General features: G+C 37.3%; 1 protein-coding gene across 1 annotated transcript in view; it reads left to right on the forward strand.

The window, feature by feature from the left end:
• pros1 (protein S) overlaps positions 1-25,487 on the forward strand; it is a 126,122-nt gene that overhangs the window by 96,069 nt on the left and 4,566 nt on the right. Inside the window, exons 12-14 of the mRNA XM_028800056.2 lie at positions 3,583-3,751; positions 10,580-10,728; positions 23,158-23,389. Of these exons, the coding sequence (XP_028655889.2) occupies positions 3,583-3,751; positions 10,580-10,728; positions 23,158-23,389 (550 nt within the window). The remainder of the gene's footprint in view (positions 1-3,582; positions 3,752-10,579; positions 10,729-23,157; positions 23,390-25,487) is intronic.

Below are 25,487 nucleotides of genomic sequence, written 5' to 3' on the forward strand. Positions count from 1 at the left end.
AAGTATTCACAGTTATGCTCAATACTTTGTCGATGCACCTTTGGCAGCAATTACCAGCCTCAAGTCTTTTTGAATATGATGCCACAAGCTTGGCACACCTATCCTTGGCCAGTTTCGCCCATTCCTCTTTGCAGCACCTCTCAAGCTCCATCAGGTTGGATGGGAAGCGTCGATGCACAGCCATTTTAAGATCTCTCCAGAGATGTTCAATCGGATTCAAGTCTGGACTCTAGCTGGGCCACTCAAGGACATTCACAGAGTTGTCCTGAAGCCACTCCTTTGATATCTTGGCTGTGTGCTTAGGGTCGTTGTCCTGCTGAAAGATGAACCGTCGCCCCAGTCTGAGGTCAAGAGCGCTCTGGAGCAGGTTTTCATCCAGGATGTCTCTGTACATTGTTGCCATCATCTTTCCCTTTATCCTGACTAGTCTTCCAGTCCCTGCCGCTGAAAAACATCCCCACAGTATGATGCTGCCACCACCATGCTTCACTGTAGGGATGGTATTGGCCTGGTTATGAGAGGTGCCTGGTTTCCTCCAAACGTGACGCCTGGCATTCACACCAGAGAGTTCAATCTTTGTCTCATCAGACCAGAGAATTTTCTTTCTCATGGTCTGAGAGTCCTTCAGGTGCCTTTTGGCAAACTCCAGGCGGGCTGCCATATGCCTTTTACTAAGGAGTGGCTTCCGTCTTGCCACTCTACCATACAGACCTGATTGGTGGATTGCTGCAGAGATGGTTGTCCTTCTGGAAGGTTCTCCTCTGTCCACAGAGGACCTCTGGAGCTCTGACAGAGTGACCATTGGGTTCTTGGTTACCTCCCTGACCCAGGCCCTTCTCCCCCGATCACTCAGTTTAGATGGCCGGCCAGCTCTAGGAACAGTCCTGGTGGTTTCGAACTTCTTCCACTTACGGATGATGGAGGCCACTGTGCTCATTGGGACCTTCAAAGCAGCAGAAATTTTTTTGTAACCTTCCCCAGATTTGTGCCTCGAGACAATCCTGTCTTGGAAGTCTACAGACAATTCCTTTGACTTCATGCTTGGTTTGTGCTCTGACATGAACTGTCAACTGTGGGACCTTATATAGACAGGTGTGTGCCTTTCCAAATCATGTCCAATCAACTGAATTTACCACAGGTGGACTCCAATTAAGCTGCAGAAATATCTCAAGGATGATCAGGAGAAACAGGATACACCTGAGCTCAATTTTGAGCTTCATGGCAAAGGCTGTGAATACTTATGTACATGTGCTTTCTCAATTTTTTTATTTTTAATAAATTTGCAAAAATCTCAAGTAAACTTTTTTCACGTTGTCATTAAGGGGTGTTGTGTGTAGAATTCTGAGGAAAAAAATGAATTTAATCCATTTTGGAATAAGGCTGTAACATAACAAAATGTGGAAAAAGTGATGCGCTGTGAATACTTTCCGGATGCATTGTATGTATATCAAATGACAGATGGGAGTCTAACTTGACACAGAAGGGGAGAGGGTAATGGATGGTACGGTCATAAAAGGAAATACAATTTACAGAGGAACGAAGTTGATGGGGGGTGCCAATTAAAAGAGATTCAGTTTTGGCGCTGTTCAGCTTGAGGAAGTTCTTGTACATCCAGGCCTCAATCTCATCCAAGCAAGAGGAAAAAGTTGATGGAGGTGTAAGAGAAGTTGAATCCAGTCTCACATAGAGCTGTGTATCATCGGCATAGCAATGGAATGAAACTCCATGCTTGCGGATGATGTGACCCAGGGGTAGTATATAGATATTAAAGAGGGTCGGCCCAAGGACTGATCCTTGTGGGACCCCACAGGTAACAGTGTGGGTATGAGATTTAGTATCCCCCAAGGCCACATACTCAGTCCTGTCTGTAAGATAAGACTTGAACCATTCCAAAGCAATGCCAGAAAGTCCAGTTGTATAGTGAAGATGATGGAGAATATTATGATCTGCCGTATCAAATGCAGCTGTAAGGTCCAGGAGGATAAGGAGTGATGGAGAGCCATGGTCAGCAGCCATCAGGAGGTCATTGGTGACTCTGACCAGGGCTGTCTCTGTGCTGTGAGAAGTTTGGAAACCAGACTGAAATATTTCAAACAGATTGAATTTTTTGAGGTGACCCCGAAGCTGAACCAAAACAACCTTTTCCAAAACCTTAGATAAAAATGGAAGGTTGGAGATCGGACGAAGGTTGGGTAGTCTTTTGGCCTTTGAACCCTTATAGGTCTATTTTCTCCAACATTCCATCAGCTGGAGTTTTTGTTTTCCTCTCTTCCTTGACTATCTGACGATGGATGGTATTGAAATCTGTGTGTTATTTAAGCTGTAGGAACTCCCTCATTTATACATCTTATTTGTATGGTGTGTGTATGTATTGTGAACCACAAGGGAGCCGCAAACCTCAGACACAACCACACAGACACAAGTCCCATTTAAAAAGATGGTTTATTTTCACACTACCTTCGACAAAGTTTCCAGTAGTGCAATTAACACAAATATCTTCAAATTGTCTCTTTTCTCCTTATCTGCACCTCCCAGGCAAGCTTTGTCCACTTCCACCAGATTCTGACTCACCAGGATGGGATTGAGTGGCTTCTTTTATCCCAGACCTAGGAGTTCTTCCTGTGCTAGGACACAGCCTAATGGAAGTACTTCTGGGTCTAATGGAAGTCCTGTAAAGTAGGGATGCAAAATCTCTGTAGCACCCCCTGGCAGCCCCCACTGAACACAACAAGGTTGTTCAAGAGGACTACATTATCCTTGCAGGTATCTGGGCAGATACATTTCCCAGGGAAGCTGCCTGTGATTGTGTCGGGGAAGCCTGTAGTCCTGCTGGGTTGCCTCTCCCTGTCCTCTCGGCTGGGTATTGTTCCTGGATCTAACCCAGCTGGGACACCAGTGTACCCACTCTCACATTGGCATGTTCTGTCTGTCTTCTGGTTGAGACGGGATGAGCTGCAACCTGTTTCTTGTAATAGCATAGGGCTGGCCTTCCATCCAGTTAAGGAACCATGCTCCATTCTGTGCATCATCCATCACAATATGTATTTATTTCTTTTCCTTGATATTCTTTTACTTCTTGTATATTTTGTGCTATTTATTTTTGTTGTGAAGCATTCTGACTTACAATTTTTGTACAAATCTGTGATAAATGAATAAATGTTGTAGTGTGTTATTTTTATGAGCATGAGTATTAGCTTTGCAATGTTGATAATGTATGAAAAATATAAAACCTAATCCAATTAAAATATTTTTCACATTGATTACTAAAATATATTATTTAAACATGAGTATATATTTGCTGATGGCAAATACAGTATGTGACACCTAATATACATTTACTTAATTTTTTTTTACATTCATTTGCATGAAATTTATCATTGATAGTTTGTTTTTTTGGATTTGTAGCATACCTCTAGATTTTTTTTTCTAGGAAGATTAATCTTTTTGTATTTTCAAAGCTGTATTTAACAATATCTCTTGAATAGAATAATTGGTGTTATAAACTAGCCACTGTAAGAATCTTTTATATTTTAGCAGATTCTGTAATGATAGAATATTTACAATCAGAGTTATTAATTCCAGATTAACCCCCGTATGGATGGCTGTATTCGTGCCTGGAACCTAATGAATCAGGGACCATCAGGAGTGAAAGAAGTAATTAAGGAAAAGGAAAGCAAACACTGCTTTGTGGAAGTAGAAAAAGGTTCCTATTTTCCTGGCTCTGGGATAGCTCAATTTCAGATAAATTACAGTAAGTTGATTAAAGCTATGGACATATTTGGTACTACATCATGCCACAATTTGTTTAGCAGCTTTGAATGTTGGAGTTCAACCTAGGTTACATATTAAACCTAAGGCTTTATTTTTTGTGTGACAGTATTCCATTGCAATTCTTACATTCTACATAGAGGTTCTAAATATTTATTGCCACATCAACAACTTATGGTATGATTTGTTTACCAGATCTGATTGTAGAAAACAACACTCAGTACTTACATCATCAAATAATTTATACTTTATAAATGAGGGGCAGTCATTGTCATTTCTTTTTTTCTCCTCTTGTGGAAATGTTTTATTTAACATTAATATATTGGTTCATTTCTCAGGCATGGGGTCTGCACACCATCTGTGACTGTTCTATGTTTTCCAGTTCCATTGTTTGTTTCTTCCCATATGCCAAACACATTCAGGTTAGGTTATTTGGTCATTTTAAACTGGGTTATTTGTATTTGTGACTGTAAGAGTGTGGGTGAATATTTCACAGGTTAATGGGATATGTTAATATAATAAAAACATGTAAATAAACAAACAGTGCTTTCTGTGTAAACAAGAAACATTTTCATTTTAGATGTTGACAGCTAAATTTCTTTAATCTGTTTAAAGTTGGAAGATGGTGATGGAATTTAATACTTATTAAATCTACTGAAACGTGACAGAAATGCTTGGTGAAGACTACTATGTACATTGTTTTCTTGCAGAGCATTATGAAATAAGATTTAATCCCCCATAAATATTTACTGGAGCAAATTGTGTTTAGAAACACAGGTGGATGGATAAAAAAAATCTTGATGCAGCATTGTGGAAACTACTCATAATTGCTACAACAATGTTGATTAAGTACACAAAAACAAAAGAGGTGAAGCTGTTCACAACCTCAGAAGCAGTGGGCAGGAGGCAAAAAACAGTCTGGCACAGGGCAAGCTCACTTTACTCACATAAAACATGTATAAGGTCTCTTTAGTGCAGTGAAAACAAAAACACATGAATATTGCAAATACTATATAACATTCTGAAACATGGTTAATCCAATTCTGGATCATAAAGAGGTGGTGTCTATCTGGGCTTAAATAAGGACAGTGTACCAGTTAATCACAGAGCTCACTACCAAACTTACACACTCATAAATGGCCAACTTAGAGTCAGTACTTAACTTAACAGGCATGCCTATCTTGATCTTTCTGTAAAAGTCCAAATGGAGCAAGTTAATATATAGAATGACAGAGACTTTTTGGGAGGTTACAGAGGAGAAAACTGATTTTGCCTATGTCAAAACCTTAGAATTTGATCAATCGTAAAGATCAAAGGGGTTCATAAGATTCTCGTCTAAAGCAAAGCTAAAGCTTATACAAGAAATGTCTAAAGTGGTAGATTGGTAAAAAGCAAAGCCTAGAAACAATATAGCATTGTAATGAGCAGACATACAAAACCAAAAGCCAGTCTTCAAATCTATGACACTGTTAGTCAACCAAATATTGCCTTTGTGAACCAAGATGATGGGAATTAATCTTCTGAATTTTGTACTGTACTCTCACTTTTATCTGTCATGGTTAAAAATAACAAGCCCACTTTGACAGTTTGTTTTAAAAGACCAAAAAAGATTTGGAAAGCCTTTCTTTAAGAAGTTAGCAGAAGAATCGTCAAGTCATTGTGAAGGATAATGCACTAAATATAGGGATTAATCATCAAAGTACAGGGAGCTACATGATATTCAGTGTTGATAAACAAAGATAAATTAAGAAAACAATCTGAACCAAAATTGTTCTATTGCTTCAAAACAGGTCTTTTTGCTTTATTTTAATTAAATTTGGATGCTATTTGATGAGAGCTGTTGTCTTTTATAGTATGACTGGCATGAAGTAACATGTCACATAGTGAACACATTACATGCCATGCTATGCAAAGAAACCTAACATCCCAAAGCTCCAAAATGTTTGTACATATGAAAAACAAACATTCATATGGCAGTAAGTTAAAATCACCAAATTAACCCTTAAAGTATGACTACATGTTAAAATACTAATGTGTTTGGGCAATAAACAAATAATAATGGAATTAATAATGCATTCCTGAAGCCAGTTATCAGTTATAATAAGAAACTTTACACAGTATGTACAGAATACTCATAAAATGAAATGTGGCCTTGTATCATTTATTGTATGACATTACCAAATAACAGAAATTAAACACCTAGGTAAATAAAAACTGATTGAAATACTATACACTTGCACTTTCACAAAACTGATATTCACCATCGGTATAATTATGTGAAGATGAAGTTGTTGGTGCAAGTGGGCTGGGAAAGTGGGCTGGGGCCACAGGTTATTTGTTTCACACACATAATTTAGCGAGTCGCTTGGTGTGTGGGTGTATTTGTGTGTGTCCTGTGGTGGGTTGGCACCCTGCCTGGGATTGGCTCCAGCAGACCCCCGTGACCCTGTGTTCGGATTCAGCGGGTTGGAAAATGGATGGATGGCATTCTCTGACAAGTAACAGCCAGTCTCAGCATTATTTCATAGGTGCACCACTTCATCCACAGGCTTGCTTTCATAGTGTTTGGGACATCCAAATAACTAACTTACCATATTGGAACGGGTCTCATGATATACTCAAAACACTGCTGGAAGCAGCAAGCTGCACTTATGCAGCACTGATATGCCATGGATGCAAGAACGAGTGTTTGAGACATCGATACACCTTTCATTAATGTTCATTCAGAAATGGTGTAGATTTCAGCAAGGATATATTATACTGCAATGGATCTTACAACAGCAGTTCTTTAGTATGGTGGAGAGAGAAAGCAGCTAAATTCCCCTTGCTTGTTTTTCTGGTCAAATGAGACATCTGTCCCAGCTACATCTGTACACTGTGAAGGGAATGCTATAGGGCATATTGCAGAGACATGTCAACTTCATGCAGAGTGTCCATATTCATATTTTTCTTTAAAGGAAATATAAAATTGTAAGTTCTTCATAGATTTAGTCAGGGCCTACAGCTAATGTTTCACTAAGGCATATTCATACAGGAAATGAAAGGGCAGCCATTGTTGGAGCAATGTTTAATGTTAACAGAAAACAAAAAAAATATTTTAATGGTTTTACACATGAGTGACTTCATATTATAGGTTTACAAGGTCTTTATTGGCATGTGTATGTCTTATGTTATTGCAGTGCAAATACTGTACTTACTAATATTTAAGATTATTTTAATGAAGAAGCTTATAAAAACTTAACTACAAGGTTAATAAATCTGTTGCATCTGTGCCCTGATTTTATTTTTTTATTTATGAACTAGTCATTTAGCCCGTTACAATAATGGGTGCTAGAACAGTAGTGCATAAACATTAGTAGGAACAGTCTATATTAAATGGCAAGGGACTTTGACCTCATTCTTTTTGTTGGTCGTATTTTCTTTCTTTCAGCCTTTCTTTTGTTGATGTTTACTTGCTGAGCTGACCGTTCTTCGTGGGCTGCCGCCGTGTATTGTGTGTCTTTAATTTTCTGTGACAGAAATACTGTCTTGTACGTCCGCAATATACCTTTAATTTTCTCTGGCGGTAATACAGGCGTGCGCGTCGGTAATATGCTTTTAATCTCCTCTGACAGTAATACTGGCTTGTATGTAGCTGTAATATGAGTCACTGTATTGTGTACCTTTAATGTCCTCTCGCAGTAATACTGGTTTGTATTTCCGTAAAACGCCTCTAACTGTCTCTGGTAGTAATATCGCGTATCGCACCACGCATGCGCACTTCACCAGAAGATACACACACACGGACACCTGGACACACATAGGGATTTTATTAAAGAGGATGTCTCATAATAAGTAACACTAAATATTCTGTACATGTTTTTCATTAAAATCTCATACGATGACATCTCCAGAGGCACATTTCATGTTTTCTTGTTCATTGTTTATGGACCTGTAAAAGACTGGCTTTACACCAGCTATGCCTGCCAGAATATTAATTTGAGAAATATTAAGTCTCTTTTTAGTTAGCCAATAAAAGGTGTCATTTTGCTTGACTTCTCACTACAAGTCTCCAGGATTAAAGAATATGAAGACAGGCCTTGGTTAAAACATTTTAATAGGTCTCTAAATTGTTGTGTAATTTTGATTCCCATGTATGTAACTTGGTGTAAAAATAGTTAATGAGAACCAATCTAATGTTAGGGCTGTTTTGGATAATATTAATGTTCTTGTGAGTGTGCGGCCTACAACACAAATGCCCTGTATAGAACTTCATTCCTGCTTTGTGTCTGATCATAGCAGGACAGATTGTGGCTCTCTATAACCCTGCAATGTATTAAGCAGTTTCAGAAAGTGAGTTGTTCGAAGTAATAATAATAATAATACATTTTATTTATATATTGCCTTTTCTATGCTCAAAGTGCTTCAGAGTCTCAGAAAGAAATAGCAGGTATATGTAACATTAGATACAAATGTTTCCTGAAAACAACACTAAATCAGATAGATACAGTATACACAAAGCATTAAACAGAATAAAAGACAGTAAACCAGAGTAAAATACTAAATTCAATACTAAAAGAAAAGCCTAGCAGATAGCACACAAATTACACTGAGCATCTAGAGGAAGACTGAAAGATGGGGCAGAATGTCAAGTTAAGTTAAACGCCTTCCTGAACAGATTAGTTTTAAGTTGTTTTTTAAAAGATTGAATTCAGGCAGATTATTTAATTAATTTTGGAAGGTCATTTCAAAGTGTGGGCGCTATACAGCTAAATGGCCTGTCACCCATAGAATGCAGGTTAGTTTGGGGCACAACAAGATTGCCAGATTCAGAGGACCTTAGTCAGCAAACAGGAGCATAGTGATGGAGAAGGTCACTGATGTAGTTCACTTTGTAGAATAATAATAGGATTTTATATTCAACCCTGTAAGACACAGGGAGCCAATGGAGGCAAAGCAGGATAGGTGTTATGTACTCTCTGTTGCCAGTTCATCTTATGACTCTTGTAGCAGAGATTTGAATCAACTTGATCTGTGATATAAAATTAGAAGCAGCACATGCCAGCAGGAAGTTACAATAATTTACTTTTTAACTTTCAGTTTAAAAGTTCAAAATGTTGTTCTCCCAAATCCAATCACCAAAAGGAATGCATTAAAAAAAACTCATTTTATCACGCAAATGTTGTCAGTAGCTTTGCAAGTTTTAATTTCCCAAGTTGTGACTGAAAGTGTTTAATTCTAGTGCTTGTTTCCAGATTCAATACTGATGCCCTAAAGTACAAGTGCCACTAGTCAATGACTGCCGCAAAGATTTCCAAGTTGAAATACACCTCATACTAAGAGCTAGATTATTCCAAGTACTCCATTAATACATGAAAACTTTCAATCATGCCATGTTTGGCATCTTTGTAAAAACCCTGTAGATAGAAAAAGATTAAATGCCTGGGCAAGGTAAAGGAATCCTCCATACCAGCGATTCTCAACCTTTTTCTCCTTGTGAACTCCTTCAAAAAACCAGAATAAATTGACGAACCCCCTGTGTAGTCATTACGATATACTACAGGTTTATCCTTTTACGTTGGATGTTTTGTTTCAATGTGACTACGAAGAAGTGATGGTTTTAAACTGCTGTTGGCCAGGACTTCATTACAAATTACACAAAGCAGTTTAGGTTCTGACTCATCCCCGGTAAAATAAAAACCCATTCGTAAATAGTCGGTCATATTTTCATTTCTTCTCTTTTGTTTTACCATGTTCACCAATTATTTCTCTCGCTTTCAGTCTGGAAAGATGGTAGCTCACTACAACTTTCAGTATCGTCACCCTGTGTTGGTACCAAATCAGGGACTGAAGTAGAAGAAGAAGCAATTGATTGCTCGTCCAGCTTTTTGTCAGACTTGATAAAACTACCCGTTTTTAACCATCAATTCATAATAAAATTACAGAGTAATAATTATTCACTTTCACGTTCGATATGCGCACGTTTAAGTAAAAAGTCTTTATCGTAATTTATTTACACACATTATGCAGTACCAATTTATCTTATTAAAATCACTTGTGGTTCTTAAGCACGTCGTACGATTCAATTCGACTCTACTCTCCCTTGTCTGATCGCGATGTTTTTATATCAGCAGACATTATTCTCTTTCTTTCAAGCACATTCAGGGTTCTCGGTTCGCTGATTTGGAAGTTTCTGGATCATACGAGAATGTACACGCATCGCCAGCAGCGTAGCGTCTCATCACGTTACAGATTGTTACCTGTTGCGACTCGACAATTCACGGAATCTTCCGTCGCAGTATGTAAGTGACTGAGGTAATATTCATGAATTTGACATTTAATTGATTTGTTGACCCATTTTTAGTATTGTATTATTAATAGTACTGTGAATATATTTGCCTACATTTAATATTTCATTATATTTTTTACGTTTGGGATTTAAAATTTCGCCATTACAATATTTTTTTCGCGAACCCCTTTTATAAAGCACGCGAACCACCGGTTGGGAATCACTGCTCCATAACCTTGTGTGAGCCTAATAAAAATACCACAGGGACACCACTAGTGACCTTGACTCAGAAGAGGCTTTCTTCCAGTACATCTGTTCTTTGTTTTTCTTGTAAGGTGTCGTTCCATAAGCATTGAATTTTCGAAATAATTGCAAGTTCCCTGACTGTACCCAAAAAATGCTAGATAAAAGACATTGAGTAAATGAAGAATGGGTAAATCAGTTATAATATGGTTATTAATGTAAACCAAGCTAAAACGGTAAAATGTGTGATGCTAACTTTTATACATAAGTATAATTTGTGAATTTTGCTTTTATTAACAGATAACAGCGATGATGCTCAAAATCATTCACTGAGTTTAAACCTAAATATCCGTACATCCACAACTACTGGAGTCTTGTTTGCTTTAGTCCATGAGGATACAGTACCACTTTCAGTATCAATTGTAGACACTAGTTCAGCAAATGAACAGGTAATCTCTATATTTTGTTTTATTTATGGTTTGGCATACTGTTTTATCTTAATTTATAGAATTCTGAGTTTAATAATTACTTTGATTTCCATCATAACCAAAACAAAATTTTTTAATCATACCAATTTTTTGCCTGTTTTATTTTTCTACAGTTGTTAACAGTTATTTATTAGTAAGGTCTGTTATGCTACTTTTTCTTAAGGATTCAGAAAATTGTACTTGGATAATTGTTGTGCAGCAATTGTAAGCACATTGTCTTGGAGCCGGATAATTTATGTGTGGTACAGATTAAGGGTACAAAAAACCCACAAATCTTAAAATTCACCTGTAGCATCTTTGTAAATTGACCTATTTCTGGGGAAAGAAAAAGAAATTCAAGGAAAAAATAATATCACGTTTGTAAAAGACAGCAACTTGGACAACAAACTAAGGCAAACACAAAAAAAATGCTAAGAACATCAGGATAATATATTTATTGGAACTGGTGTGTCAACAAGGCTGTGTGGCATGTGTTGGTTCAGAAGATGTACTACTTCTGTCAGCCTCAAATATAAAATGCCATGCACTGCATGAGTAAAAGTTATGATGAGATTCCAGAAATGTAAATTTTGTAATGGAGAAAGAAGTATTCTTCATTTTTTATATTTTTGTTACTTTAACAGTTGTTTGCCTAATTCCAGTTAAATTTGGAAAGATAATCTGCAGGCAAAAGTGTAGTTTGTACAGAACAAATGGTTAAAAAAATATGAGCATTTTGTAAAATTGTTCATATTCAGAATCTAGTATTGTTTTTGCTTGTTTATAGTTTGGACATACCTATACATAGTAAGTAAACTACCATTAAACAAGTATTTCCAAACCAATTAAGTCGACAGTTCTGTCTGATTGTGACACAGAAATTAACTCCATAAGAAATATGTAACCATACCATAATTACTAAAACTGAAACTAATATATACTGTATATAAATAAAAATGTTTTTGTGAAATAAAGATGTGAAACAATAAAGAAATAAAAACTACCATAAAATGGCAAAACTGTAATAAACTTAAACCCCAACCATAACACTAGAAGGATCCAAAGAAAGCAAAAGGCAAACAGAGGGAAGTGATAATGCTGCCGCAGGTTTGATTACACATCTGAATGACTATCCTATGTGTAATATGAAGTCAAACCAGCTAAGCAAATTCTACTGAAATTTTAATATGTATTAATCATAAAATTTTTAAGCAAGAACTAATGCAAACAAAAAAATGGCTAAAAGTATGTTTTTATCTTGTTTTTGATATGTTCAGCAATGCTTGCATGATGTATTTTTATTGGTAAAATATTATAAATATATATTCCATAAAAGCAAAAAGCTGACTTTCCAGTCCTTTATACACCTTATTCTAAGTATATTAAAAAGGCTGGAATTTGAAGAACAAAGAGTGTTTCAGGGCATATAAAGACGAGCATTCTGAAATCTATGAAGACATAAGATTAACAGCTTTATATATATATATAGTATAGTTAAACTAGAATTGAAGTGGATTGTGTTTCAGTTTTTTTAAATGAAAATCAGCTGGTATGAATCAGATCAGTTCTTCAGTGCATGCCTGCTCTTTGTGTCATGTGATCTGTTCAAACATAACCAGTAAGGAGTGGGGCAGTTTTATTTGGTTTACTGAGTAATGACTACTGTATAAACTGGTAGATATGGGTGCTTCTTAAAGGGAAACAACCATTATTGTCTGTCTCTTATAAAGTAATTTTTCATTTAGAAACTTAAAAAAAAAATCAAGGCATTAAACAATGCAGCTGTTTTTGTATAAATTACCAGACGAACAGATTGAGCGCTTTCCTCAGTGAAGTCACCAAACGCCCTGGAATCAGTATGGCAGTTAAGGAGCTGACCGGCTATGCACATCTTAGTCCATAAAACAGCGGGTTAGTTTTCCTACTTTGCACAGTATTGGATATTGTCACACTTGGGTCACAAAATTGCACAGGAAAATCAGAGGAAGTTGAAGAGACTGGAATTTTATTCAAACACTGCAAACAAACATTTATCTCTCAAACTTGCTCCTTGAAAGGAAAGAGTTAACACCTCTTAACACAGAGCCGGCTAGAAGGGAAAGGAGGAATGTGAAGGTAAACTGTCTAAGTTTCTTAGGGGTTTTCCCAGGGGTGTCTGTAACTTCTGGGGGTGCGATCAGCTTCGCAGCTCACACCCCCTCCCTCAGCTTTATTCACGTTTTCGTGAATCAAGCAACCTTCCAGACCAGGTTCAAATAGACGTGACAGGACTTCAGCATTAATATGCTCAGAGCCAGGTCGATGCCTGACTTCAAAACTGTAAGGTTGTAATCCCAAGAACCACCTCATGAGACGGGAGTTTGTATCTTTTTGACGGTATAACCAATGAAGTGGAGCATGATCAATTACTAATGTGAACTTTCGTCCCCATAAGTAATAGCGTAGCGCTTCTACGGCCCATTTAATCGCCAAACATTCTTTCTCAATAGTTGAATAATTGCGTTCTCTGGGAAGTAATTTCCTACTCAAGTATGTGATAGGGTGTTCTTCTCCATCAACTACCTGGGATAGGACCGTGTCTACTCCGAATGCACTAGCGTCCGTTTGTAGTATAAAATCTGTAGAGAAATCTATATTTCATAGTACTGGATAAGAAGACAAAGCTATTTTTAAATCTGAAAAGGAACGTTCGCAAGGTTCTGTCCATATGATAGGGCGGTTGTTTCTTCCTTTAGTAAGCTCTGAGAGAGGAGCAGCCCTATTTGCGAAGTCAGGGATGAATCTTCTGTAGTAACCAGCTAGTCCAAGAAAAGCGCGTACCTGTTTTTGTGTTTTAGGATGTGGGCAAGCAAGCACCTCCTGTATTTTCCTTAATTGTGGACGAAGTAAACCCTTGCCCATGGAGTAACCTAGATAATGAGTCTCAGACATACCTAGTTTACATTTCTTAGGGTTAGCAGTTAATCCAGCTCGTTTCAGGCTATCAAGGACAGCCTGAAGATGTTTTAAATGCGAATGCCAATCATTGCTGAAAATCACCACATCATCAAGATACGCCCCAGAATATTCAGAATGTAGACGCAGTATCTGATCCATCATTCGCCGAAACGTTAGAGGGGTTCCATGAAGACCAAACGGGAGTCTTGTAAATTCATAAAGTCCATCAGGTGTTGCAAATACCGTTTTCTCACAACTGTTAGCCTCTAGAGGCACCTGTCAATAACCCTTTGTGAGGTCTAGCGTGGAAATATAGGTCGCCTGACCCAGATTTTCCAAGAGTTCGTCTACCCGGGGCATTGGGTAAGCATCAAATTTACACACCTTATTCAAGCGCCTAAAATCGATACAGAAGCGAACCGAACCGTCTGGCGTGGGAACTAACACGAGCGGACTACACCAGTCACTTTTACTTTCTCGAATTACACCTAGCTCCAGCATCTTCTTGACTTCTTCGCGCACAATATTTATTCATGCTTCCGGGATTCGAAATGGCCACATCTGCACTCGAACACCGGGTTCAGTGGTGATTTTATGTTCTGCTAAACTAGTGACGCCTGGCAAGTCTGAAAAAACATCAGTGTTCTGTTCTATCAAGTTTAATAACTCTGTCTTTTGTGAATAAGTCAAATCGTTACCAATGACAACATCAGTTTGAGAAACAGCAGCCAAGGAAGTGTGAACCTCTTGTCGGTCGTGCCATTTCTTTAAGAGATTAATGTGTAAAATTTGGAATGGTTTTCGCCGGCCTGGTATTCTAACCTTGTAGTTTACTGGTCCCATACGCTCCTCGATAACTGCTGGGCCCTGCCATTTAGCTAGGAATTTGTGCGGGTCAGACGGTATCAGTACTAAAACACGATCGCCGGGTTTGAATTCGGAGCTCACAATATGAAGCAGCCTAAAAAAGCACATGTATGGCACTGCTGTATAAATTATATCACATCAATACAGTGTATATGTTTGTAAATTGCTTTAGTGTTAAAAAAGAAATTGACAAAAATAATAAAAACACACTAATGTAATAGTCATAGCTCAGTCTTTGAGAGGGTTAGGTTCCAAGACCTCCCATGGAAAAGAACTCCATGAATATTGAACAACACACCACTAATAATTTTACACACAAACACTGCTCCATAAAACTGATTGTGACAAACGTAGAAGCATAAATGTAACATATGTTCTGTAATTTACTACTTACACTGAATGGAGGCTTCATTAATATATATTTTTTTAATTCTTGAAATGAGAAGTTACTTTTGCATGCACTCAGTGCCATAGTACTTGGCTCACTGTCAAAGGTATCTCAACATTAGGTGTGTCATGATGTATAAACTAGTCGCACTTTAATATCAGACTTTCAGATTCTTTTCAGGTTAGTGTCCGTTTTCTCTTGGACTCCAATATCTTCTTATGATCCAATGGCATGCTATTTAAGGCTGGTAGTGATATCTTAATGTTGAGGAACATATACAGAGAAAAACCTCAACTGCTCAATCCATTTAAGCATTTTGGACATACATAAACTCTTTATCTGTTTATCTTGTTAAATATTGTTTAATATTGTTTTATGTAATTTTTGGAGTTATTATTATGGTTTATTGCATTATTGTTTGTTTTGTTATTTTTGTGATGACATCATGTCACCAATTTGTTTAATTTTTTTTTCTTTTTTAAATGAACCAGTTGATTTCATTCCATCTTTATATTACCTACTGCATAATGTGATCAAGGAGCCATTATTAAAACTGATGTTTGAAATTTGGATTAAAAAGTAGTGAATTCATAATAATTAGGAACTCTAGCACTTTCAGAAACAAGAAAATGTAGAATTCAGTTCGGTAATTATTTTGTTTAGAATTTTGGTCTTGACTTTTTGGTTAATATTGTGGTTGTATGACCTTCCTGATTTTACACCAAGACCACTCTATTCGATGACTTCCAAACCACTAATTTTGTTCCTCTGTTGCACAACTCAAATTTAACTCCTTTTAGACCTACCCTTTTTTCTAAACAAAGTCAACAACTTATTTTAGAATATGGTAAATCTCATGTAAAAACTTACAATATATTAAAACAGGTATGCCATCTGTTGTGTAGTAGATAAATTTATAGGCTTTGACTACTTTATCTGGCATTGGTCACTCCTACTAACCCAATAAATAGTGTCAATGGCCTCCTTGGAGATGATTTGTCAACTACTGTAGATTGTCTAGTTCATAGAACTCCACTCTTTTTGCTGTACCTTACTGAATAGAATTTAATGTAACATCTGTCAGAAATGATGCCAAACAATAGATTTTTCTGGATAGGCCCCAGCTTGCAGTTTATTGTCATCACAGAATTACAAAGGTTAGCCTACCAAAATATTTAAATATATTAAGCAACCTTCATCTAGTCTTTCACACAGATTGTAACTCTGTGTGAAAGTTTATGTGACATACTTGCTGCATCTTGTATCTGTCTTTCTCCCTCAGTCTCCATGGAGTTCACTTGTGTGCCTACACTAGGGAATGGTACCCCTCCCACTCACTCTCATCCCTTTTAATTTCCTACAGGCTGTGACATGCACACACGTTTTGGTGGATAATGGCTGAAAAGGGGAGAAGTGGCATTTTACAGAACAGTATTTGTTGCATTTTAATCCATGGCACAAATAAGTGCCCAGTTTTATTTTTATTTTTAATTTTAATGGGAACTTGGCCATTATAATATTCACAAACTTTACTAAAAATGTATGTTCATGATTGCTGACTATCAGATTAACAGAAAAGAAGCATCCTAAAAAAGACAAAAAAGCAAATATTTTAAAAACAGGAGTTCATATTATAGCCCATGGAATCAAATATTTATTTTCGTTCATGAATTGACTATTTTTGGTCAAGTAAGTAAGTTGGCTTCAAAGTGAGTGTACGAGTGTTGTTGTTCTTAAATGTTAAAAGAATTTATTGTCATGTAAACTAGCTCAGTTTGCTATAAACACTTAATTTCTGTTACCCCATGTTAAGAGAACAGCAAACACTAGTAGTCTCATCCTCAAAGATGAGCACACTTGCAGAGGTTAAGAAACAGTCTTGTCAAAAAGAAATCATCTCACTGGTGCCATATTCTAGATCCAACAGATCAATGCTGACTTGTCCCAAGTGCGTTATTCAGCCCAGAAGGCATGTTGCAAAACGCCAATGACTCAAATACTTAAAATGTGTTAGGAAATATACAAGTCTCATCAAAAACTAGCAGCCAGTGGCCTTTGTTTAGTTCAGTTTGCTGTCAGGGCTCAGGTTTTTGCCTTACAATAGGGAGGACGCAGCACCTTTTATGGCCCATTTTTGCGCCCTTGTAGAGGTGTGTGCCTGCTGCTGCCACACAGTAAAGGAATGTATAATGTTATTAATACAGCAAAGATTAAAATGAAACATACTTTTCACTTATGCACAATTCTATAATATGACTGATATTATACCGTATTTGAACTAAAATAAAGACATATTGTCTCACCTTGTGATCCATGCACACTTGTTTTAGCCTTGACTGCCCATATCTCATGTTATGTAACAAACATAATTCTGACTGGTGTATTGTGAAAAATGCTATACAGTCATTATAATGTACCTTTAGCCTGTGCCTGCTAGCTTGTAACTTTAATTTTAAAATGGCATTACACTGAGAACACTTCACAAAGCCAGTTAAAAAATTGTCCAAAATACCACAAACAAAATAGTTGCACGATTCATTAATCATTTTGCCCTGGTTTTTTTCAAATGGCAGTTAGAAGCTTTTCATATTTACTACCTTCTGAACACCATGATTTTTCAGTGTAAAAATGGCGCTATGCCACAGTCTCTTCAATGTGAAAAGAGCACCTATCATAATCTCATGAGATCCTTGTAACATGCATTTTATTCGAAAGCTGTACATTACTAAAGTTATTAATAAAGGCTATGCTTTCCATCACTATAGCTATTTAGTTTCTCAAGCTTATTTATTGTAGGTGTAAGGCAATACTTTTCCCTGTACCCATGGGCACCCCGTTGAACCTGTACTCATGGAAAACAGTATTGCAGTTGATTATGTCGGCTTCTTACAGCATCTTTTATAGTCTGTTTGTTGTGGTTTTTAGGAACTCCTCACTATTAAAGATTTAACAAGCAACTGTTTTTCATAGCACACAGCATTTTCTGTCTTTCAGCTGAACTGCATCCCCCAGCAAAAATGCTGAAAGTACTTTTAGTTGGCAGTTATAGCAGAGGTATTGGTGCCATTCATGCAGGCATAAGGTAAAAGGGATCCAGAGTTCAGACCCCATCATTAGCAGAACCAGTGTATAGTCTGCAAACTCTGACGAACAGAGTAAGAAGCCATCATAATCAAGGGCAGTTGTTGGTCTTTGTCCAGCCTGCCTTGACTGATGGCAACAGCCAGATATAAAGTTAGTGTTTAGAAAAAAAATGTTCCATTAGCCTTTAGCTTTTGGGTTGCAGGGTTGTGTTCCATGTATCCCAACCTGCTCACAGATATTCCAAAAAATCTCTCTCAAAGTTCTGACTGGTCTAAGATCAACTTGGCCAGCACTTTCAACAGACACTGATTAGCCTATTAGTCACAGGTTCCCCATTGTCTCAGCTTCCAGTTTGTGTAGTGCACAGACCTTGGTCCACTTTGGTTTATTAAAAAAAAAAAAAAAAAAGTAAGTACATAATTTTTCCATACTGTCATGTCTGGTGAAGGAAACTGAATATCAATGAACATTGGTTCTATTACTGTCAGTATCTGGTACAGCTGAAGTTGTCCCAAAACATTGTCTTACCCACAGTAACAGTCATTTTGCCTGCAATGTTTGTCAATATCTTTACCACACTGTCTCTAGTAAAATATTTGTCTCCTTAGTTGTTGTTTTTTGGGGTTTTTTTGTGTTACATTAAAATGTCATATAGGCACCATAATGCTAATGCTTTCTCAAAGGTTTAGTCTATACATACTGCTGTCTTTCTCCCCTTCTGCTACTGTTGCTTCTAGCTACTGTCCCTTCAGTGCTCTTCCTGGAAAGACAGACTTCCTCACTGGGATAAGAAGTCCTGTAGTTGTGTAGTGTGCCTCAATGAGTACATGCTGAAAATACGTACAGAATGCAAAATCTTATTAACTTGTAAGTTACATACATAAACACACATAGTTAAGTAGGAAAACAGACATCAGTTTTCATTGCTTAAACATACATAAGCAGATTTTCTCAGGGGGGCTGCTCATTAGTAATTCTGGGCTTCATTGCATGTTTCCATGTTATTTGGGCTTACATGTTGCTGCTCAGGGATCAAAGAACTAGAATGTAATGACTCTGTTCAAGCTGTCTTTCACTCAATTGCCACATCAAAACATAGGTTTTTAAGTCTTTGAGGAATTATATCACAATATAAACCTGTCTTTTATTTATAGTACAGCTTATAAACCCTTCTTTACTGTTGCCTTTTTTTTGGGTTTTGGAGACACCCTAAAAAATTAAATATAGTGTTATCTTTGGCCAATTTTTCATTCTGCTATCTTACACTGAATTTTTTTTTTGCCCCAATATTTCCAAATCTGGCTCTGTCTACTACCTACCCAAGTTTCTCTGCTTCAAAGAAGAATACAGTCTAATTAATCAGTAGTATTTAAGGGTTCTCCGTAAAGCTGAGTCATTTTAGTTCAGTGTTATACCTTGAATCAAATAATGCAGTATCGTCATGTCATTAGATTTTTTTTTTTTTTAATATACGGTATATATAATCCCGATTAGTCCAGTCCAGTGTTGTAGGGGAGTGCTGGAGCCTATCCCAGCCAACATAAGGGTGCAAGGCAAGAACAAATCCTGGACGGGGTGAACACTCACACTCCATAGACTAGGGCCAATTTAGTGTCACCAATTCACCTTACCTTCATTTCTTTGGACAATGAAATGAAACCGGATAACCAGGAGGGAACCCATGCAGACATGGGGAGAACATGCAAACTCTTTGCAGAGAATACCCGGGATGCAAACCCTTGTCTCCTTACTGCAAGGCAGTAGTGCTATTACTGCGCCACTATGCCCTGATGCAATATTTAGTTTAGCAATTTGCCAAATAATTCCCACTTCTGCAAAGCTTCCCTCAAAACTCTCCCAATCTTGTCTAATTGGCTAACAGACCTTTCCCCATCCTCTGTGTTGTGCTGGCCAGCCATCTTTCTAAATATCTAAGATTGCTCTAAAAATCCTAATCACCAGCACACACAATTTAAATTTGTTCATAGACCGTACCCAACCCCCGGGAGAAGTTATCTAATAGGACTAATAAAATTAACACTAATAAAAATGTGATCTCAAAAAAAAAAACTATTACTGTAAAATGAAACACATTTACTGAAATTTCACTATACTCTTTAGCATGTGACAGTAAAACATACTTGTACCAACATATAAATGTGCTTTTGCTTACAAAATATTATGTCATGATAGCTAATAAAAGAAATGAATAATAACAAGAAAATTCCACTACGTGCCTTCTTGCTTTGAGGTTTGAATAAATATATTCAACATTTTAATGAACCACTTAACATAATTTCCAAATACAGTAGTAAGACATTGTACAGTATATCATGTCACTGTGTGAAATTTCAACAGGATAATGTGTTATAAAATACTTATATACAGTGCATCTGGAAAGTATTCACAGTGCATCACTTTTTCTACATTTTGTTTTGTTACAGCCTTATTCCAAAATGGATTAAATTCATTTTTTTCCTCAGAATTCTACACACAACACCCCATAATGACAACATGAAAAAAGTTTACTTGAGGTTTTTGCAAATTTATTAAAAATAAAAAAATTGAGAAAGCACATGTACATAAGTATTCACAGCCTTTGCCGTGAAGCTCGAAATTGAGCTCAGGTGCATCCTGTTTCCCCTGATCATCCTTGAGATGTTTCTGCAGCTTAATTGGAGTCCACCTGTGGTAAATTCAGTTGACTGGACATGATTTGGAAAGGCACACACCTGTCTATATAAGGTCCCACAGTTGACAGTTAATGTCAGAGCACAAACCAAGCATAAAGTCAGAGGAATTGTCTGTAGACCTCCGAGACAGGATTGTCTCGAGGTACATATCTGGGGAAGGTTACAGAAAAATTTCTGCTGCTTTGAAGGTCCCATTGAGCACAGTGGCCTCCATCATCCGTAAGTGGAAGAAGTTCGAAACCACCAGGACTCTTCCTAGAGCTGGCCGGCCATCTAAACTGAGTGATCGGGGGAGAAGGGCCTTAGTCAGGGAAGTGACCAAGAACCCGATGGTCACTCTGTCAGAGCTCCAGAGGTCCTGTGTGGAGAGAGGAGAACCTTCCAGAAGGACAACCATCTCTGCAGCAATCCACCAATCAGGCCTGTATGGTAGAGTGACCAGACGGAAGCAACTCCTTAGTAAAAGGCACATGGCAGCCCACCTGGAGTTTGCCAAAAGGCACCTGAAGGACTCTCAGACCATGAGAAAGAAAATTCTCTGGTCTGATGAGACAAAGATTGAACTCTTTGATGTGAATGCCAGGCGTCACGTTTGGAGGAAACCTGGCACCATCCCTACAGTGAAGCATGGTGGTGGCAGCGTCATGCTGTGAGGATGTTTTTCAGCGGCAGGAACAGGGAAACTAGTCAGGATAAAGGGAAAGATGACTGCAGCAATGTACAGAGACATCCTGGATAAGAACCTGCTCCAGAGTGATCTTGACCTCAGACTGGGGCGACGGTTCATCTTTCAGCAGGACAACGACCCTAAGCACACAGCCAGGATATCAAAGGAGTGGCTTCAGGACAACTCTGTGAATGTTCTTGAGTGGCCCAGCCAGAACCCAGACTTGAATCCGATTGAACATCTCTGGAGAGATCTTAAAATGGCTGTCCGACGCTTCCCATCCAACCTGATGGAGCTTGAGAGGTGCTGCAAAGAGGAATGGGCGAAACTGGCCAAGGATAGGTGTGCCAAGCTTGTGGCATCATATTCAACAAGACTTGAGGCTGTAATTGCTGCCAAAGGTGCATCGACAAAGTATTGAGCAAAGTCTGTGAATACTTATGTACATGTGATTTCTCAGTTTTTTTATTTTTAATAAATTTGCAAAAACCTCAAGTAAACTTTTTTCACGTTGTCATTATGGGGTGTTGTGTGTAGAATTCTGAGGAAAAAAATGAATTTAATCCATTTTGGAATAAGGCTGTAACATTTGTAAATTTCCCCTTGGGATTAATAAAGTATCTATCTATCTATCTATCTATCTATCTATCTATCTATCTATCTATCTATCTATCTATCTAACAAAAGGTGGAAAAAGTGAAGCGCTGTGAATACTTTCTGGATGCACTGTAACATAAGTGTTGAATTAGCAATCAAGTTTTGTATTTTGCTGTTGCATACATTAAACATAACTCTATGGCATAGTTTTCTCTGAGTGTCTGCCTTTTTGCTTCGTGTTTAATGTTATTTTACAGGCAAAACTTGTCATTATGTGATCTGATTTGTTTTGCTGCTTTTGCTCCGAACATTTAATTTATTTTATGCTGTGAATCTTGTATTCTTACCACAATGCAATATACTGCACTACATCAATTTCCTCACACTTTATTGTAAAATGAACAAAAGAAACCTGCTCAACCATTTGCTAACCCTACCCTGCTACTGTAACTAAGTAACCAAAGCTGACCTCAACAACATTGAACAGCAGGTGCAAAGCAGCCTACAGATGACTTTATTTTGTGAAAAACATGTACAGATGATTATTTTAGCTGAAGTATTTATCAAATAAATAAATTTACATTTTTATTTCATTGTGTGACCCTTTTTGCATGCTTGCATCTATATGAATATCCACTTTCTGCACCCTTTTTGTGCTGCTTTAGAAAATCAGAAAGTTAGAGAAAATTGGTATCTAGCCATCACTATTTAAAGGGTTATAAAGAAAAAACATGATTGATTTCAGAGCATATGGTAAGTGAAAGTGAAGGTTTTATGCTGAGGAAATATTTTTCAAATGTTTAAATATCTTAATTGGTTCAGGAGATATTTTACGTCTTGCAAAGGTTTCCAAATGCTAAATATGGTGATGGCTGCCATCTTTGAAGGTGGCTGATGGGAAGCACAGTAGAGGGAATAAGTTTCAAAGTTAAAAAAAAAAAAAAAAAAAAAAAACTATGCAGCAAAATTGTTTTTTCTAAATTCAGTGTTTTTTAATGGAATGTTCCCTCAAATACCCTTTGAGTTATATTTAGTGCATTTCAATACTTAACACTATTCCAAGATTCTTTAAAAGGACAGAGCTACCATAATTTTTCTTTAATATGAACATATTTTGTTTGCTTTCTATTGAAAATGGTTAACTATTTCATGTTTTCTTCTACTTATTCTTTTATTAGGAAATTGTGGTGTTCATTGAAAATGTGAAAGTGGCATCCTTGCAGTCTAAGAGACTTTGTTACCCAGGAAACCTGAGCGTGCAACTTATTACATGGAGCGACAAGATCCTAATTACAGCAAATTCCATTTGGAATGTTACCTATATAGACATACTTGAAATGGAAAAGCAAATGTCTGTTTTGGACAAAGCAATAAAAGGATGGGTTGATACTTATGTTGGTGGTATTCCAGGTACAGGCTGTTTTCATGTAAACCATTATTACTTAATTAAAAATGGTTCCTGCCAAATTAATGTGTATTTTAGCTACAGATGCAGTCTTGAAAAGTGCTTTAAAATTATGCTCAAGTCTTTATGTTGTAATATTTAACACCGCTCACTGGTTCTAAACTAAACTTAAGGGGTGTGCGGTATTAGAATGTTAGATTATGTAAAGTGCAAGCCCTTGGAACAACACAAATTAAAAGTAGTTATAATACCTGTCTTTGTTTGGACATCGTCATCTCCTGTTTTGTAGGTAATTTTTTGTCCTGAAGTTTTTCAAAGACCCCTAAAAATATAAAGACCAGTAAAATCATCCTGGTCTGTGCTCCACTTGAAACTTTATTAATCTTTAGCAACAAATGTTGATAATCTGAAAGAGGGATTGTTTCTTAGCATTAACCCTTTAGTTCTGGGGTGATTCTTTGAAAAGGGAAGACATAAATTGTTTGTTTGCTCACATGTACAGAGATTTTTTTTTATCTTGTCTATTTAACTGTGATGCATTCTTTGCCTAGGCACAGATTAAAGTTTGGTGGATAATTGGTACATACATTTCTCCACAGAGGCTTATAAGTTTTGATTTTTCTTTCTGACTATTTTAGGAGATGCCCATATCAGGTGCCTCTCTATCTACCAAGACTAATATAGATAGATAGATACTTTATTAATCCCAAAGGGAAATTCACATACTCCAGCAGCAGCATATTGATAAAAAACAATGTTAAAGAGTGATTCAAATGCAGGTATAACAGACAATAACTTTGTATAATGTAAACGTTTACCCCCCCCCACCAAGAGTGGAATTGAAGAGTTGCATAGTGTGGGGGAGGAATGATCTCCTCTGTCTGTCAGTGGAGTAGGACAGCGACAGCAGTCTGTCACTGAAGCTGCTCCTCTGTCTGGAGATGATACTGTTCAGTGGATGCAGTGGATTCTCCATGATTGACAGGAGCCTGCTCAGCGCCCGACACTCTGCCACGGATGTCAAACTGTCCAGCTCTGTACCAACAATAGAGCCTGCCTTCCTCACCAGTTTGTCCAGGCATGAGGCGTCCCTCTTCTTTATGCTGCCTCCCCAGCACACCACTGCTTAGAAGAGGGTGCTCGCCACAGCCGTCTGATAGAACATCTGAAGCATCTTACTGCAGATGTTGAAAGACGCCAGCCTTCTAAGGAAGTATAGTCGGCTCTGTCCTCTCTTGCACAGAGCATCAGCATTGGCAGTCCAGGCTGTGGTTGAAGAAAGAGTGTAGCTAATGTTGATTATAAACACAGCTCAAAAAACAAACAGAAAGAGAAAAAAAGATCCTACAGTGGGCAATAGTGCCACAAAATGTTTAGTGTTATTATGTGTCAGTCTTTCAATGTGGCTGTTAAAACACCCCCTCATTCAATGTAAACTATCTATAAGCAACAAGTTGTTGCTGTAGTTGACATTTAGAAAGTACCTGTCAGTTCTTGACTATCAAGAAACATTTACAGGATGAATGGATATAATACTTCTGTTTTGCAAAAACTTTGCACCCATTAAGTTAGTACTGATAAGGGTAATGGTCAGCAGTAAAAAAAAATATCAATATATGTATACAGTACTGTGCAAAAGTTTTAGGAAGGTGTGAAAAAATGCTGTAAACAAAGAATGCTTTCAGAAATATCAATAATGATTGTTTATTGTTATCAATTTACAAAATGCAAAGTGAGCGAAAAAAAGAAAAATCTAAATCAAATCAGTATTTGGTGTTACTACCTTTTGCTTTCAAACCAGCATCAGTTCTTATAGGTACACTTGCACAAAGTCAGAGATTTTGTAGGATTATAGTCAGGTGTATGATCAACCAATTATACCAAACAGGTGCTAATGATCATCAATATCACACATAGGTTGAAACACAGTCATTAACTGAAACAGAAACAGCTGTATAGGAGGCTTAAAACTATGTGAGGAACAGCCAAAGTCTGTTACCAAGATGAGGTTGTGGAAGACAGTTTCATGTCATGGCAAGATTGAGCACAGCAGCAAGAAACAAGGTAGTTATACTGCATCAGCAAGTTCTCTCCCAGACAAAG

The sequence above is a fragment of the Erpetoichthys calabaricus genome, chromosome 4 (genome assembly GCF_900747795.2).
Source record: "Erpetoichthys calabaricus chromosome 4, fErpCal1.3, whole genome shotgun sequence".
Taxonomy (NCBI): domain Eukaryota; kingdom Metazoa; phylum Chordata; class Cladistia; order Polypteriformes; family Polypteridae; genus Erpetoichthys; species Erpetoichthys calabaricus.